The following is an 18459-nucleotide window of genomic DNA, read 5'->3' as shown; positions in this document are numbered from 1 at the left end:
CTGAAACAGAAAGGCAAGGGAGGTTGGGGGCGACAAGGGCTGGACTCCCGAGGAAATGAGTTGCGGGGGGTTTGCCTGGAAGCCAGGTGGGCGAGCCCAGCCATCACCAGGGTATTAAGACCAGAAACCAGGCATTCCAATGCTTACACGATCCTGGGAACAACCCCGCACATTGTTTCACTGGCAGAGTGGTTACTGGTGTCCTCCTTTTTCAGGTACAGAAATTGGGGCAAGTCACGGGGACACATTCTTTCCACTAAACCAGGAGGCTCAGATGGCAGGTGTTATTAGAGCAGCTTGACGACTCTCCTGCCTGTGTACAAACCCACCTCGTAAACTATAAAGTGCTGTGTCAACATCGGCTTGTGTTTCTCCTCCTGTATTTCCCAGCACTTTGGGAATCAGGAGGCCTCTCGTAGACGCCCCCTTTGCCACCTGAGCCCCTCCGGCTTTGGGCAAGTAACTGACGGCGTAGGGCCTCTTTTACCTCATCAGGCGGTCTGGCCCACCCTCAGGCCTCGTCTAGCTCTGTCACTCTGGGATTCAATGCCCACCTCTTCCCTGAAGCCCTTATTGCGGATTCCAGCCTGTTTTGGAATTCTCGCGGTTCCCACTGTTGGAACTGCAGTGTTTGAACCTTTGTGCCAGCCCAGTGCTAGGTGACAGAGGTGTAGAGATGAATTCAATTCAGGCCCTGCCCTCAAGAGGCCCACAGTCTAATGGAGGTGACAAACATAGGCACAGATAATATAACTATGTGACCAGTTTAAGGGATCCACACATGGTCTTGTCACCACTATAAAAAAAATCAAAATCCTCTTCAAAACAGGGACTGTCTTTCACTCCTTGCATATTCCACATGGGACTTTATGCAAGACTAGGCACCGAGCCGGCGGTATCTGATAAATATCTGCTGACTTGCATTGAACCAAAAAATACGTTAGAGCCACAACCGGGGAGATCTAAGTGTTTCCAGCTAGATTACTAGGAGGTCAGTGTCCAAACCTGGCGGACGTCTCCACGCCCTCGCCTGTCCTGCGATTAGCTGGGCGGCCTCCGTGCACATGGTGAGAGGCTGTCACAGACATGCTGTACGGCGCCAGCTGCGTTCCAAGCACTAACTGTGCATAAACTCATCTGCATCCTTGTAATAACCCTGTGGGGTAAATACTATCTTCGTGTTGCAAGTGAAGCACTATAAGTTATGTTAACTTCAGCAGAGAGGTTAAGTCGCTTTTCTGAGGTCATGAAGCTTTTACAAGGTACAGCTGGAATCTGACCCCAGCCCTTCTGACTCTAGAGTCTGGGCTGTTGGCCACGAGGCCGCACTGCCTGGACAGCCACTTGCTAATATCTATCAAACCAAAAATACATTTATCCTTTGATCCGACAATACCGTTTCAGGTCTTTTCTCTACAGGTGGCCCTGCACACATAAGAAATAGCGTGTGCTCAAGGTTATTTACAGCAGCCTTCTCTGTAAGAGCAAACCAAGTTTCTATGGATGGTGGATTAGTTGGATACATTATGCTACAACTAGACAGTGGAATACTACACAGCCACGAAAAGGAGAGCATTTCGATGAACTGAGTAGAAGAGCTCCAGGGTTTATTGTTAAATGTAAAAATCAAGGAGCAGAATGGTGTGAATGGTGACACTATCATCTGCGTATAAAAGTGTGTGTGTGTGTGTGTGTGTGTGTGAATCAGAACACATGTTTTTGTATTTACGTAAGAAAACACTGGAGAAACGCACAAAAGTGGTTACTTCTGGGGAGCAGGGGGCAGGACAGCATTGGGCAGGAATGAGGTGGGACGAAGGCTTTTCAGTACACAGCTTTGGTATAGTTGATATCTTAGACCTTTGAGCCACGTGAATGTATTACCTACTGAAAAAATTATGGTCCGTCGACTGGGTGTCCTGTGTTCAATCCTAGCTCTTCTACTTACTACCAGTGGAAACGTTGGCCAGTTATTTAACCTCTTTCTCTTATTTAATATTATCCCCATCTGTGAAATGGGTATAATAATAGTTATTAACGCCTAAATTTGTGAGGATGAAAAAAAAAAAACCCCAACTAGGAGAATTGCTGGCTACACACTAAGTAGACAGCAATGCTAGTGTGAAACTGTGATTGTCACTATCAGCATTTGGAGTTGAAAGAGCTCCAAATGCTGACTGCAAAGAAAACGAATTTGGGATCTCTCTTTCCAACCTTGAACCAGAGATGAGCTTGACAGGGAAGAGGATATGCATGTGTATTGTGGCTGTTTACAAAAGTGACGGCAACAATGCCTTCTGTTCCTGTCCTCTAGCCTTTTGCAACGTGACTTTGCAGGGGAGAGAGAGAGTGACAAAGGCCCAGCTGACAGCCAGACGTGTGCACGGGGCCCTGTTGAAGCATCCAGCCCCAGTTAAGCTGCCAGATGATGGTAGCATTACGAGTGATCCCGGGAGAGTAGGGTTGCTAGACTTAGTAAATTAAAATACAGAACACCCAGTTAAATCTGAATTTCAGATGAAACACAAAAACTTTTAAAAGTATAAGTATATCCCATGCAATATTTGAGGACATACTTCTACTCAAAATTATTCGCTATGTATCTGAATTTCAAATCTAACTGGGTATCATGTGTTTTATCTGGCAACTCTACAGGAGACCCTGCAGAAGGACTTCTCAGCTGAGCCAAATTCAGAACAAATTGCTGAGCCGAAAAAACATGAGCAAAGAAAATGGTTGTGTTCTTAAGCTACTAAGTTTTGGGGTGGTTTGTTACACAGCAAGCGATAACTGATACACATCTCTCTGGAGGATCACGGAGGGGCCTAATCTATACTCACACCTTGCTGCACCCCACCTGCTGCCCAAGTTCCATCCTCGATGCCTCCTTCTACGCATTTAAAATGTGGGTGAGGCCTCAGTGCATCCTCCTTTGTCTGTGAGTCCATGACCCTGAGTCAGCCCAGCTCTGCCCACACCCCAACTCCACCCTAGACCCTCCCCAATTCCAAAGCACTTACTTGAGGTGGGGGTGGGGTGGTGCTGGTTTCTTGGATTCGTCACCCTGTTGGGACGCGCTGCGGCCTTGCACGGGGGGCCGGGGCTGTGAGGTGAGGGTGGCGCCTGGCTTGGATGCCTGGTTTGGAGAGCTGCCAGTGGATGCCCGGGACAGCTGTGGAGAGCCTGGTGATCGCTGTTGCTGTGGGGATCCAGACTGGGGGCTCAGGGGCTGCTGGCCTTGTGGGGAGAGCCGCTGTTGAGAGGGGCTTCCAGATCTCTGGGGCTGAGGAGACTGAGCTTGGCGAGGGCCCCCTACAGGACGGAAAAAAAATTACATTCAAATTTTTCTTAGGCTAAATATGGCTGCACAAACGTTGCTTCGAGGATGTTCATTACAGTGTTTTTTATAACTGTGTAAAACAGAAAACAATATAAATGCTTAACTAATTAAGAACATCAAGATACATCCATATAATGGAACATGCTGTGGTCATCATGTATGAAGTGGCAGAATAATATGAAATAAAATGGGATTTCGTTGATAGATGCTAAATAAATACTGCTAAACAAAACAAGCAACTTATAAAACAGTACATACAGTTTTATTGCACTTTGGCACATGTATAAAGCTATGCGAAAAAGAAAGACTGGAAGGTTATACACTAAAACCAGTGTGTCTCAAACTTTAATGTGCATGAGTCACAGGGGAATCTTGTCAAAATAAAGATTCTGATACAGTAGGTCTGGGGTGGTGTTATGGACTGAATTGTGTTCCCCCCAAATTCATATTTTGAAGTCCTAACCCTCAATGTGAGTCTTTTTGGAGATAAGGCCTTACAAGGAGGTAATTATTGTTCAATGAGGTTATAAAGGTGGGGCCCTGACCAGATAAGACAGGTGTCCTTGTAAGAAGAGAGAGAGACACCAGGGGCGTGCACGCAGAGGAAAGGCCATGTGACGACACAGTGAGAAGGCCATGGAGAAAAGCGTCAACCCTGCCGGCACTTCACCTTGGACTTCCAGCCTCCAGAACTGTGAGAAAATGATGTCTGCTGTTGAAGCCACCCAGTCTCTGGTGTTATGGCAGCCCGTGCTGACTAATCGAGGCCGGGGCTGTGATTCTGCACTTTTAACAGACTCCAGGTGATACAAAGTCCAGGATGTGCTTCCCAGGCTTTGAGTCATGAGGCATTGAGCCACAATTACAAACGTGGTGGGATTATGAAGGATTTTCATTCTCTTCCTCTGCTCACTGGTGTTTTCCATAATAAAGATGCATTACTTTTGAAGCAACGACAAGAATTATCCGTAACTCTTGGTTAGCTCTCTCAACTTTTCTAAGAACTTTCAAAAGCAAAATATCGTTTGATCGAGACAGAGGCTAGTAGGGAAGATACCATTCTTTTCATCCCATAGAGGTGACAACCGAGCCTCATTCAGGCGTCGTAATGTGACTCTGTGAGCCCAGAAAGCTCATAGAGGATCTGGCTTCTCTCTGTCACCGCACAGAGCATACGGTCACCTGCAAGCCAAGGGGCATCATAAGCTTAGGGACCTGTTAGCCATGCAGAGGTGACTCTGAATGGAGTTCCAAGGCCCCGAGTGAGGCAGGTACACTCTCCTCAACTCGGGGGTGTCAGGACCTCTCACTGTCGGCTGCTTTGCCAAAGCAGACTGGCTGCCTGCTGCTCTCTTCTCCCCTGCTCCCGGGACGTAGGAGGCCCCGCGGTTATTCTCGCTGTGCTTTGTGGAGATCACTTTAGAGCTGAGATCGCCGAGAGTTCAAAGGGGCCGCAGCCCATTTCTGTGGACCTTTCATAACGTGGCTTCCACTCGCTGGGACTCATCAGTCTCTACTGACACCAGTTACGTCCTCAGCCGTGGGCTGTGTATCCTCACAACAGCTCTGAGGGTTAGGCATTACCGACACCCCCATTTTTACAAGGAAACGGAGCCCCACATATACTGGGGCTTGCTCAAGGTGTCACTTCCAATAAAGGGAAGAGTTAACATTCAAATCTAGATCTTTTTGACTCAAAAGTCCTGTTTTTGTCTTCCTCCTTCCCTCCTTCCCTCCCTCCTTCCCTCTTCTCTCTCTCCCTCCCTTCTCTCTCTCTCTCTCCCCCCCCCCCCCCATACCACACAGGGCTGCCCTGAGTCCTTGCATCTTTGTGTGAATTCAGAAAAGGTCCTTTCCTCCAGTGGAGGCAGCTCTGACTGAAGTACAAGGGCCGCAAGGACTAGATGTCAGCTGACCGCCCCCTCAGACATCATCGCAGCTGGTCACCTTTGCCGAGGGCATACCTGCATGTTTGCTGGCCCTGACACCATGCCGGCACCAGGATCCCCAGGTCCTGACTCATGCCTTGCCATGAACTTGCTATGTGACTGTGAGTAAATCACGTCTCCCTTATTTGTCCTTATGTGTAAAACGAGGTCCTTGGACTCACCATCAAACGTCCCTCCCAATTTGAACACTTTCGTGAGCCTGCGCAATATTTTCTAAGTTGGATTGAATGGCAGCACCAAGTTAGCAACTGAGGGCACGTGGCTTAGATTCATTCTGTTTCTCTTTCATGACTCTATCTCCTAGCAGACGGGAGGACCCGTGATCTTAAAACTCAAATAGCTAATAGGGCCAGGCAGGTACAAACATTAAGTAAAGCAGGCAAGTGTCAGAAAAATCCCGAGGCTTTAATAAATTTTCCCATTTGAGATTAAAAAACATAGTTCAGAGACCTATTTCTCTAAAGAGGCGCAGCATGAAGAAAACAGCAATGGACCCCGAGTCTCGGTGGAGGTGACAATAGGGAGGACCAGGACCGGAGGCTCACGGGGAGTCCTTGCCCTGTCTCAGGAGCAGCTGTCACTAAATGTCAGGGGACAGTTGCCATGGAGGAATTCAGGCCCATTGTTTCTAGAGCTGCTGCTTTATCAAGAGAAGCTGCAAATACCTAGATGTTTATGTAAAAGCTCCTGATATTAAAAGGCTGGTTTACTTTTGTGTTGAACCCACTGCAGGTCAAAGAAAAGAACCTGTTTTCTCCTTTTGTCCTAAGTCTCCTCCCCCTCGCACCAGCCCCGACAATTCCTTGGAAAACCTGAACACGTGCTCATTCATTTATTAACTATTCATTGCGTCCCGATTATACACCTGGGATTCCTCAAGAGACACTCGAGTTATTACTTTCAGCTTCTCGGCAAAGCAAGCAACGTAGTATGTTTTATTTGAGCACACACACACAAAAAAGTGAACTTCTGTACAGAAAGCATTTGCCTGAGCACAGGGTTGGTGCTAAAATATGATGAGGCTTCTTAAGCGAAAACTTCACGGGTTACGGAGTTGAAAATAAACAGTGAGCTCCAACACAAGTTAATAGTGTGATCTTGTTATTTGGGAAACTCAATGACAGCATTGTTTTTAAATTAGCCTTGTTATTTTTGATCTGAATGTGAATTCAATGAGCATTTTCTTTAATTATCCTAATTGGCTTTAAATGGATTGTTGTTCAACTTCACTAAAAGTGTGTTTGGCCTCATGTCCCTTAAAATAATATCTCTTTATCAAGCGTGTCTCTACCCTGGGCCCGAGAGGAAACCAGAATACAGTAGCTCTCTGTTTAAAAAGTGCTCTGTTCGAATGTGTTTTAAAAAGTAAGTGCTGGGGCCGACTGGGAAAGGAGAGGGTAAGGCAGAGGCACAGCCAGGAGCCTAGCAGGGTGATGAATGTCGTTTTTGAACATTTATAACTTAGAACTGTCGCCAGGCGGGAGGATGGTGGGGCTGCATTCGTTATAAGGATTGTGAGTTATAACCATTAAGAACAACACGTAGATTATCATTGGTAGTAAGACACACGTTATTAATAGTAAGTTTTAAATAGGAAACGTTATAGAAATGATTATTAATAGTCAACTCTTAGTCGTAGGAGCTAACACCTACTAAGCGCCACCTCTGTTGGACATTTCACCTGCATTGTCTCAGGGGCAGCTCCCCGTAACTAAACAGGGGGCTGTACTTTCCTCCTTTATCACTGGGGAGGCTCGGAGGAGTGAGGTAAGTTGCCTAAGACGGCAGAAGTACTGAGACATGGAAGTGGATTCAAACACGTTTATCTGCTGAAGAATCCCTGTTCAGTTCACCTGTCCAGTTGTATACGTTACGCTTTTTCCCTTTTCTGAACGGCTTCCTGCTCCTCCAAGAAGAGAAGCATATACAAAAAAGATGAATGGGGCATTTTAGCTAAGACCTGTGCAAGAGGAAGCCATTTAGTGCCCAAGGCTTACCCTTGAAAGGTTGCTGTGAAACTGCCTGGCCTGGCTTCTTGATGCAAACGTGCTTTGAAGCAGCAAGCTAGCACTAGAGCAGTGAGTGCGCCTGGAAGGCTTGACTGCAAGAGGGGACCCGGCAGATTTTCTCTGCTGGCCTGTGAGTAAGAACACCCGAGCAGCTGACATTCTGAGAGGAAGGTAGTTATCATTTCTTTTCATCGTATCATCGATAGTTTTTCCATTCCCTAATAAACAGTGTCACTGAAATAGCAATGCTGGAATATTTTTGGAGGAACAATTTCAATCAACAAGTTTACATGTGATGTTCTGTTTTTCTCTTTCTTTCTCACTTAGCCGGTTGGCTCATAAATCTATAATTAGGCACCACGATTACTAGGAAACAGACACTTTCTAGGAGATCTGAAAGGCCAGACTTGTAAACCTGCCATTTTATTGTCATGCTTCCTTGGACAAGGCCCCAACCTCTACCTCCGTGAGAAGAAAATACTGCTATTTTTTCACTGTACAGTGCTTGGGAGGCTAAACATGAGGCAATAGATGGGAAAGACCCTAGCACAATGCCTGGCACACACTAGGTACTTAATAAATTTACTTGCTGTCTTTCCTTCCTGATTTTAAGGGGGTGACCAACCCCACAGTCTCAAACATTCTGCTTCTAGAACGAGGGCACATAGTCTGTGGATAAAGTATTAAGATGGATTTTTCCAGAGTGCCTTCTGGAAATCACACATGGATCTCTGAGTGCATTTCAGCATCCTCGCTGGATGGTTTCTCTCAGCCAGTCGTGGGTACTACCTTGTGTGGGTGGGCGTGGCTGGGGCTGTCCCAGCGGAGTCCCCAACTGGACTGGCCCAGGGGATTTTGCTGGTTTAGTCTGCGGAGCCTAGGGCAGAAGAGAGGAGAAGCCTGTTGTGATCACCAGTCATTTACTTCCTGGGTGGGAGGGCAGGATTTACAAAGATGTTTTCATCATTGAAGTAAAACTTACATAACGGTGCGCAATTCTTAAGCGTAGGGCACCATGAATTCTTACCCGTGTAAGCACCACCCCGATCAGGACAGACTCTTGTAGTGGACAAGGCTGCCCTGGGCCCCCTCCCAGCCAGCAACCCCTTCCAGTGTAACCATTATTCCAATGTCTATTGGAGATTCAAGTTTTTGTGTGGAAGGGGGAAGCAGCTTTTGATACTTGCTTTTCCAGAAAACTGGGGAGCTAGCAAATTCTTTGGAGAATGATCTGGTAATCCATGGTGTGGAGGGGAGGCGATGTGTGGGAGCTTGTCGAGGTTGGGGGATGGGGAACTGGAAGACACAATAGTCTCTATTGACTGGTGCCCTGGGATCACACAAAGGGCATGTGTGTACACAGACGTGCACACACACACACACACACACACACACACACACACACACACCCTGCTCCCTGCTCAGGCCCAGGATGGAGGGCACAGAAGGGACAGCTGACAGTTAACCAGCTCTGTCCACAGTCCTTTTGAGACAAGGTTTTTCTCCCCAGGATGGTGAGGGAGGAAGGGCCCCTCAGAGCCTCCAAACCCCCGTGAGGAGCAGGGTGTAGCTCTCCCCCATGCCCAGCCCCCGTCCACACCCATTTGTCATGGTCCCACTCCCCACATAAGAACGCAGGACATGGCGAGGCCAAAAAGGAACACCCACGGAGCCATAGATAGGGGAGTCATACCACTACATTCTCGCTGGTGGCTGGGCTGGAGACACAGGAAGCAGGAGCCACACGATCCCCAATCCATGCCCTCTGCTTCTCTGCCTGCCAACCAACCAACCAACCAACCAACCAGCATAGCCACAGCATCAGTGGCTGATTGACTAACTGGTTACAGCTGATGGCCAACCAGTCACAGCTGATGGCTATCTACTACTCGAGCCTGCACCTTTCCAGGTGAGGCCAAGAGCCTGGAAATTGCTCTCTGGGACACTGTCCCCACACCATTCCTTTCTCCCCAAGGTGGTTCCTTCCTGGGGGTATCTCTTTTGGATCTAGAGGCCCCCATTCCAGGACAGCCTGACATTTCTCATGGCTGCAAAGTCTTTGTTCCTGAAGACCTTACCCAAGGCCTCAGGGGTGAGGGCACTGTGCCTCCTGGCATCAGGAATTGGCTCATTTTGGAGACAACAAGGTCGGCCATCAGCTGTTTGTCCTCTTCCACATGCTCTCCAATCAGGGGCATCGAGCTGTCCATTACCTATGGTAGAGAAAGGAGACCTGAGGGACGCCCATGCCAGCGGTAGCCAGGCCAGAGAGCTGACTCAGAGCTCAGAACTAAAGTGACCACTAGATGGCGATGTTCTCCATGCAAACACCCAGCCCAGCGCCTCCAGCTGGGCATGACCCCCCTTGGAGATTTCCAGTTCCTTGCATTTCAGTCTAAATCAACTCCCTGGATTCGGTTCAATTCAGTCTACAGTCGCTGGGCTACAGAAATGCGACCCAGGGCCAACGTGACTTTTCTGCTCTTTTCTTTGGGGAACTGGTCTCCGCCCCTTCTTTTCCCACTTTGGCCTCTGCCCAAGGTCGGGGGCTGGCTTCCTGAACTTTGGCCCAAGGTCAAGGCTGTCCACAAAGCCGGAAGCCGTGAGGTGGGGGTTCGAGTACGACAGAAAAAAAAAAAAGAAAAAGAAAAGACATAGGCTGGGGTTGACCTAGGGTTCAGAGGGAAGAGGGAAGAGGAAAGTCTTGTTCTCTGGTAGAACATACTCTTAGAGTGAAACTCATTCCACAGGAGCACGCTGTTTCTCAAAGAGGGCAAAGCACTTACTGTGTTTCCCCAAATATAAGACTGGGTCTTTTTTTTTTTTTTTTAATTCGGGAAGGGGAACAGGACTTTATTGGGGAAAAGTGTGCACTTCCAGGACTTTTCCAACTCAAGTTGTTGTCATTTCGATCTTAGTTGTGGAGGGCGCAGTTCAACTCCAGGTCCAGTTGCCATTGTTAATTGCAGGGGGCACAGCCCACCATCCTTTGCGGGAGTCAAACCCGCAACCTTGTGGTTGAGAGCCCATGCTCTAACCAACTGAGCCATCTGACCACCCAGGAGCTCAGCGGCAGCTCATTGACTTCATTCTAGTTGCAGAGGGCGCAGCTCGCTGGCCCATGTGGGAGTCGAACTGGCAGCCCCATTGCCCAGAGCTTGCGCTCTAATCAACTGAGCCACCCCTCTGCCCCAAGACTGGGTCTTATATTAAGGTTTGCTCCAAAAGACGCATTAGGGCTTATGTTTAGGGGATGTCATGCTGAAAAGTCATGCTAGGGCTTATTTTCCAGTTCGGTCTTATTTTCGGGGAAACACTACATATTGAGAGAGGCATGAGAGATCATATTTACCCATCCTGTTCTTTTTGCAGCAGGGGAAACCGAGGCTCAGAGGTGGGAAGGGACTTGCCCAAGGTCACACAGGCCAACCACCCAGGTGATTCCCCAGGCACAAGCAGCTGTAGACAGTTGTGAAGAGGAGTGAGGCCTTGGCAGGTCCTTTCTCTACTCCTTCACTCCTGTCCAGCCCTCTGCATCCACTGTACCTCCACGAAACTCACTGTCATGTTTCCCCTTTGTCCAGGCTCTGGACCCACCAGGTTCTTTCTCTCGTCTGAGTCCCTGTGCATGCCATTCTCTCAGCTCGCTCTTTATCTGGCTCTCGTCTATCAGGAAACACCTACCTAGCCTTCCTCTGGGAAGCTTTCTCTGGCTGAGCAAGCTCTGATAAGACACCTCTCATCCGGACTCCCACTGTCCTCACTTTGGTTGTCCTACTGGAGAGTTTCCCCACAGCACTGTCCTCTGCTGTTTACATGTGTCTCCTCAACCAGACTATGAGAACCTGAGGTCGGGATGGGCCCTGTGTCCTGGCAAACAGGTATGCCCTCAGTAATGACCTGTTCCATGGAGGAATGAGAAGCCCTTGCAATAAGTCCTGCAACGATCAGGATAGTAACAAGTGCTATAATGTACTGAGCACTTACTATGTGCCAGGCACTGTTCTAAGCACTGCGTGTGGACGATCTCACACAAATCTCAGAATAGTTCTTTGAAGCAGATACTATTATTATCTGCATCTTAATGCTGAGGAAACTGAGGATCAAAGAAATGGCACATTCAAGGACACATCACGAGCAAAGCCACGGCCCTTTTACTTCTCGTCAAGCATGGAAACAGCTCTCTGTGGTCAGAACCGGGAACAGGAAACCAAGGTTCCAGGCCCAGGCTCTGCTATGGACTTGCTGTGTGATGTTGGGTAGGTCACCTTAGCTCTGTGGGCCCACCTGTAAACTGAGGTGTTTGGGCAGTTGAGAACACCCTTCCAGCGGGGATTTGTAGGGGCTCTTTGAGTCTAAAGCGTCTTTGAGTCTAAAGTGTGGTTGGGCAGCTGAAAACCAAACTCAAGGATGTGAATGATGATTCTAGCATGGTCCTGAAAACTGTCCTCAGATTGAGATGCTCATGGTTTGGGCCTGGGTCCCGGGCCTCCCAGATTCCAGTGCTTGTCACACAGATAGTCTCTCCGTCAGTGTGGGCAGAGTTGAGTGGTAACTGTGGAGTCTAAATGCACATAGGCCTGTCCCTTCTGCTCCTGACCCTGTCCACCTCCTGCTGTTCTGGTTTCTGTTTCTTCCATTCTCTGTAGTGGAAAACAGCCACCACAAGGAACCCGAGGTCAGAGCATTTTGGAATCCCCGTGGTGAACACAGCCAAAGGAAGTGGACACTCTGGTCTCCCCAGGGAAACATTTTTCCAGTGAGCACTGCTATTCCCTGGACAGGTCATGGAGGACAAGTTCAAGGGTCTTTCCCCTGAGTATTTCGCTTTGAGGATCTTCACAAAACATGTCACACAAATTTTATGTTCTCACCACAGAGGTGGCTGACGAAACCAGTATTTTTGGATCTCTTCTGCCTTTTTTTCCAAACTGGGGAAAAATACCTTCTATCTTCCTGGTAGCAAGATCTCTCTTGACCCCACCCTAAGCTCCCAAACAAGGGAAACAACTCTTCAATGTTTCTGAGAGAAAAAAAAGTCTGAATAAGCTATCATTTTATTTTCCCTCTGCAACATTTTTGAGAAGTTGTTTTCTAATGTGAAAGGTCTTTCATCCATGACCATTCTGAGTGTCTGGAGACAGGGAGCCGGGGCCGATGAGTACAGATTTTTGTTTCCTAAGAGTGAAAGTTGAGGAAATTCAGAGAGGCAGGAGCTCTGGAGGGCAGAGATAATGCAATTACAGGGAGAAGGGGCTAACCTCACAGGATGGAGGGGGGGGAGTCCAGGAGTCCCTCGTCCTGTTGATTGCCCATCACCTCTCCAAATGGGAGCTTTAGGAAGTAGGGACCCTGCTACCATGTTCACTGCTGTGTCCCCATCACTTGGCTCAGGGGCTGGGGCCCAGGGGCGGGGCTCAATGGTGAATGAATGAATGAATGAATGAATGCTTGAATGCCAAACCTGAGTTCATGTCTGGTGGTCTTGTGAGGTGATTCAGAGGCAGGAGGGCCAGGAGGGGTCTCAAGAGATGCAATGCCCCAGGCAGAAGGGCCCTTGGTATGAAGCTCCTAAGGCACCTCAGAAAGGTGGGGGCTCATCCCTCCAGGGAGTAGCCTGGCTCTGCTACCGGCAGGGAGTAGCCTGGCTCTGCTACCGGCCCCTTCAATGTCTCCTCTGAGGAGGGCTACTGAGGGAATCTCAGGTATGGTGGCAGCCAGAGGAAAAGCCATTCCTGGACTCGAGGGGGCGCTGTTTTCCAGAGCACGACTAAACCTGCAAACATAGATGCAACTCTTCCGTGGGAGCTTCCTGGCCTTTCTGGGTAGAGGGACTGTCTCACCTGGGACGGGACGTCCTCCCCTTCACCTCCGAGGGCAGCCACTCCCTGGGCATGGGTGTGAATGCCCTCCTGGCATGGCTGGAGGAGCACAGCCAGCCTCTCTCCCATCGACTCACCTGGTCCTGCTGCCCCGTGGGTCCCAGGGAGTGGGGCACACATGGGGGACTGAGGACTAGCTGGTTCCAGTGGGCACCCCGCCATGTGCTTCCCATTAACCGCCACACCCCGGAGGGGACAGCTGCGGGGCTCTCCCTCACGTGTCTTGGCCTGGTGTCAGCACTGCCTGCCCCTCTGTTGTGGTGTGAGAAGAAGGCCACAGAAAGGGAGGGCTAGAAGGGGCTCTTGGGAGGTTTGTGTGTGTGTGTGTGTGTGTGTGTGTAAGTGTGATGTGACATTGGGGAGAGAAGGGAGAACTCGGAGGCCACAGGGGCACTTTCAGGGGAAAGCGGTGGGCTGTGATCGTGGGGGCAGGGAAGGGGAGTTGGGGAGGGAGAGGAGGCTTGTGGGACCAGGAGAGACACAGAGCAGTCATGAGAAGAGAGAGGGATTGTGCGATGGGGAGAAACACAAAGGGGAATGGGGGGGCACAGAGGAGGACTGGGGACCACAAGAGCAATGGGAGGGGTCATGGAAGAGACAGGGGGATTGTGGGATTGGGAGAAGCATGGACAGGAAGTTGGTGCACGGGTGTAGGATTCCAGAGACGTGTAGGTGACAGTCCTGGAGGACAGCAGGGGATTGAGGGCTGCAGGAGACAGGGGAGAGCTTCCGGGAGCCACAGCCTCTCGTGAGCCTCTCTCACAATTAAGTTTCCTACAGGTTTCCCTCCATTCACACCTCTACAGGCTGTGTCCTCTTCACTAACCTTCAACGCTCTGTTAGTACCTGTGTATCATCCTTCTTCCCTGCAAGCCTGCAGACCCTCTGTCTGTTTTATGTCCCCAAAGCCGCACCCATGCCTAGCCCTTGAGAACCCTGATGTACATGTTTGTTGAATGAACAGAGGGTGGAAACTCTGCATGGTGACTTTACACAGTTGGACACTGAGAAAACTGAAGAGGCTCCATGGGGCAGACTCTTGATGCCTCTCAGCCTGATGTTTTTACCCTACCCTTAGGCCCAGGGGTGAGGGAAAGTCATCAAACCTCATGCCTGGAGCTCTCGAGGCCCAGCTCAGAAGCCCTGGGCACAAAGGCTTTCCATTCGGCTGACGGTGGGGACAGGGAGGTGTGTGAGGGTGGTGGGCGAGAAGCCTCTGGGCTGCATGTGTCCAGGCCACGAGTCAGGACACAGCTGACCGTGCTGGCGGCCATGCTTGGAGTCCTTCCCTCAGCCTGGCCAGGAGGACCTCTGCATCATCCCTCACCTCGATGATGTAATCTCTGCCATCCTTGCTGTGGACGGCCTTGACAGCGCAGATGTCTAGGCCACCAAACATTTCGGAGCAGCTGTCCACCCACAGCCTGTACCTGCAGGAACGGACAGACAGACAGGGAGTGTAGGGGGCAGAGAGCAGGGATGGGGGAGCAGAGGGAGAGAGAGGTGAAGAGAGAGATGGAGAGACACAGAGACACACAGAAAAAGAGGCAGCGGGAGAGACAGTGTCCCATGTGCACCCATTCAGAGATGGAGAGAGACGGTAAGAAATAACGAGACAGAGAGACAAAGAGACAGAGACACAGAGAGAGACAGAGAGGCAGTAGGAGATAGAATAGTAAAAAAATAAAAAAGGCAGAGACATAGATGGACAGTGAGAGAGAGGGAAAGGAACAGAAAGGGAGCCAGGCAGGCAGGAGAAAGAAAGAATGAGGGAGAGAGAAAGAGTTGGGCGAGGTCCCCAGATCCACCCCGGAATCTTGCTGGCTCCACAGTAGTGGGGAGCTTGCCCTGCCCCCACCCAGAGCCATCCCGGATGCCCAGCCGCCTCTGCAGGACTTTTCCCTTGGGAAAGCTGCTCAAAGGGGCTGCAGAAATCCCTCCCAGACCGCCCTTCCAGCCCCAGCGCCCAGGCTAGATGAGAGCCTGAGGGGGACAAAGCGCGCATTCTCCCCCGAGCCTGGGGTGGGCAGGCGGGGGAGTCTGGCAGGCTGCTCCCGGGCCAGGGGCCTGGCCCTGTGGACCTGCTGGCTTTGTTCTCTTTCCAGCCACTTGATGGCTGCGAGGCCAGTTTGCTTTGTAGGGGAAAGATCTCCACACTGGACTTTGCCCCTGCAACAAGGGGATGGCTGTATCAGAGAAGCTTTCCCGGGCTTGCACTTGGCTTTCCCTGTGGTCGCTGGATTTGGGAGTCACAGGGGACTTTGTGTCAATGTTCTTGCTTCTCTCCCCATTCTCCAGGGTCACACAGGGCACGCTTGCTCTGAGATCTATTTGTGTCTCTGAGCTCTAAGGCCTGGAATGAGGAGAGATCATGGCTCAAGTGTTCTTAGAACCAACTCTCTCGTCTTATCTGCCAGTGCCCACTGAGGCCCAGAGAGGGAAAGCAGCTTGGCCAGGTCACACAGCAAGATGGTAATAGAGCCAGGATTACCCAGATCTCCTGGCTCTTAGTTCAGTTCTTTCATTCACCTGTAGTAAGGAGCATGTGAGATCATAAAAGTAAAGGGAGGATGAAAACAGACACCTATTAAGCTCCTGCTATGTACCAGTCATTCCATGGGGGGTTGATTCCTCATTCTCAATAACCCCCTTAACAGCTCGATCAGGAAGGTTGAACCCATTTTACTGATGAGGAGACTGAGGTTCAGAGAGGTTCCTAAATGACTGTGCTGGTTTCCAAACCCAGGTCCTGTCTGATTCCACAGACTAAGCAAGCCATTCTTTCTTTCTCTCTGTTGGAACACATCAGCGTGGGAGACCAGCGAACTGGATTCTTGCTATTAATTTCCTTAGTTATTTTGGGTGAGCCTTTCCCTCTTGCAATCTCAGTTTCCCTATCCGAAAAGTGGGAAGGCCTAGGTCTGATTCTAGTTGTGCATCAGAATCGCCAGAAGAGTTAAGCAAACCAACATGCAAATAAACAGCCAGATTTGGGGGCCCTATGTTAGAATATTCTAAGTTTTTAAAGCTTCCCATGTGATTTTCATGTGTAGCCACATCTGGGGACAACCTTTGGTCCTCGGAGCTCTAAGAGCATCCTGGGCTCTCTGATCTGGGTCCCAGTGTTTGGCTGGGACCAATGGCTGACTGGTGGGACAGCTCTAGCGTAGGGAGACCCGTGCGCTGAGACAGAAGTCTGGATTTACGCCAAGAGGCAGCTGGTTTCTATAGGTTGGTTTCTTTCTTTCTTTTTTCTTTTTTTTAGATTAAAGATTATTGGGGTGACAATGGTTAGTAAAGTTACATAGGTTTCAGGTTACAATTCTGTATTACATCCTCTATAAATCACACTGTGTGCTCACCAACCAGAGTCAGTTCTCTTTCCATCACCATATATTTTACTCTCTGTTGAAAACTGGGCATTTGAAAAAAACAACCACCTGTCCCAGTCTCTGCAGATGGACTCTGCTGGGGCAGTTCTTCCCTGATTAGCTACATGTGCTCTGAGCCTAGGCATCAGTCCAACGTGAAAATGTAAGGTTTCCTCGGGTCTTTCCTGTGTGTGTCTTGCCCAAGACTGCACATGGCTTTCTCAGTTCTCTCACACACATGGCTGGGTTAAGAGTCTGAGCTTCCCAAAGAGTCTCACCTCAACTTTTCCTCAGGACTATTATATGTCTCCACCTGTGTTCTCTTTCTCCAGGTGCCTGCAGGTCTGAGGTGCCCATGCAGCTTTCATGAGCAGTGAGAATTGCTTTTCCTGCCTTTAGACAGGACTGAGACCAGCCCTTCAGGCAGCCTCCAGAAAGGTTAGAGTTTTGCCAATAAGGTCTGCTCTGCTCCCTCCAGTTAGAGGGAGGGAACTGGGGTCGAGGCTTTTGGTTCCTTCAGAGCAAGACCACGCTCCAGAGCAAGGCACCTGTGCAAGAGACATCACAGGCTTTCCTACTATTTTGAATGTGATTTTTTTTTCTTGATTGGGTGTTTGCTTGGTTGCTGTTGATCTTTGACTGCTTTCCAGAATTCCTATAATTTCTGGTTGCTTTTTGATGTTGGGGGAGGGGTGTGGGAACAAGGGCTTGGGATCTATAGGTTGTTTTCAATGATGAACTTCCAGGTCACCTGATGGGGCACAGGTCACCCCACCCCAGGATCAAGGAAGGGACTTCACAGGTGGAGCAGCGTGGGAGAGTCTGGAGAACATGGGGTCCATGCTCCCCTCCAGCCTGGGGGGACTAGCACTGACCAAGCCACATCATTGGTTTTGCCCAGGAGAAGAAGTTGAGCCAGGCTGAAGGAGGGGTCGGTGCCTGTTTATGGGCCCCCAGGGATTTTTCCCCTGTAGCGATGGGATTGGGGAGCTCTGTCCCAGGCCTTGGGGTACTTCCCATGACGTTGTAGAAGGGAAAGTGAATTCCAGGCCATGGCTGTGGTGGGCTTCTGCAAGGATGGCTCATGTGGCCTGGAACTGAGCAAAGCCAGGGATGGTGGCCTGCTGGGGACATTTATGAGCAGCTCATGACGCATTGGGGAAGGCTGGTTCACAGTCAGAAAGGCCATGGAGAACAGGGCCACAACTGTCCCATGAATGCCCACCGGGAGATGGACGTGAGTGCCCCAGACCAGATGATTTGTTGTGCCAGGTAATGAGCACACCACCCTGCGACTAGTTAGCGTAGGTGGGTTCTAAGACTGAAGGCGGCAGCTGCCACCTGGGATTGAGGGAAAGGGAAGGAAGCCAACGTTTACCGCGCCCCTCCTGGCCACTGGCCAGTACTGGATTAGGTATTAAACATCACTCTCAATCAGCACTCTAACTTGGGTATAGTCATACCTCCAATTTAAAGTCGAAGAAATTCAGAAAGGTTAGTTAACTTACCCCTAGGTAATACAGTGTGGGAGGGGCAAGACCACTCACTTTTGTTCATGCTGCTTCCTCAGCTTAGAGCTCCTGAACGGGAAGTTTGATGAGGGTTGGGACCATGTCCATCTTGTTTTCCACTGTTTCCCCAGGGCCTAGCTCAATAACTGGCTCCCAGATGGTGTGCAACAAATAACGGACAAAGTAATAAAGGAATGCCTCCAACTCCTACTCATTCTTTACAATGTGATTCTGGCACCACCTCCTTCAGGAAGCCCTCCCTGACCTCACCTCTCCCTCATCTGTGTGGGGTGCCCCTTCTCTGTGCTTCCACTGCAAGCACCCAACTCTCACTTTCACCCTAACATTACCACACTCTTTGTCTCTTTTGTTAGCTGGGGAAACTGAGAGTGGGCAT

At 49.8% G+C, this 18459-nt stretch overlaps 1 protein-coding gene across 1 annotated transcript in view; it reads right to left on the bottom strand.

Annotated features, from left to right (window-relative positions):
• Positions 1-18459, bottom strand: part of SYN3 (synapsin III) — a 409774-nt gene that overhangs the window by 8598 nt on the left and 382717 nt on the right. Inside the window, exons 9-12 of the mRNA XM_019728421.3 lie at positions 14508-14610; positions 9377-9511; positions 8088-8175; positions 3021-3312 (exon numbers count right to left, since the gene is read on the bottom strand). Of these exons, the coding sequence (XP_019583980.2) occupies positions 3021-3312; positions 8088-8175; positions 9377-9511; positions 14508-14610 (618 nt within the window). The remainder of the gene's footprint in view (positions 1-3020; positions 3313-8087; positions 8176-9376; positions 9512-14507; positions 14611-18459) is intronic.

Source organism: Rhinolophus sinicus, chromosome 1, assembly GCF_057876585.1.
Source record: "Rhinolophus sinicus isolate RSI-liver-muscle chromosome 1, RSI-T2T, whole genome shotgun sequence".
Lineage (NCBI taxonomy): Eukaryota > Metazoa > Chordata > Mammalia > Chiroptera > Rhinolophidae > Rhinolophus > Rhinolophus sinicus.
Note: the sequence above shows the minus strand (reverse complement) of the source record. Positions and strands in the feature narration are given on the sequence as shown.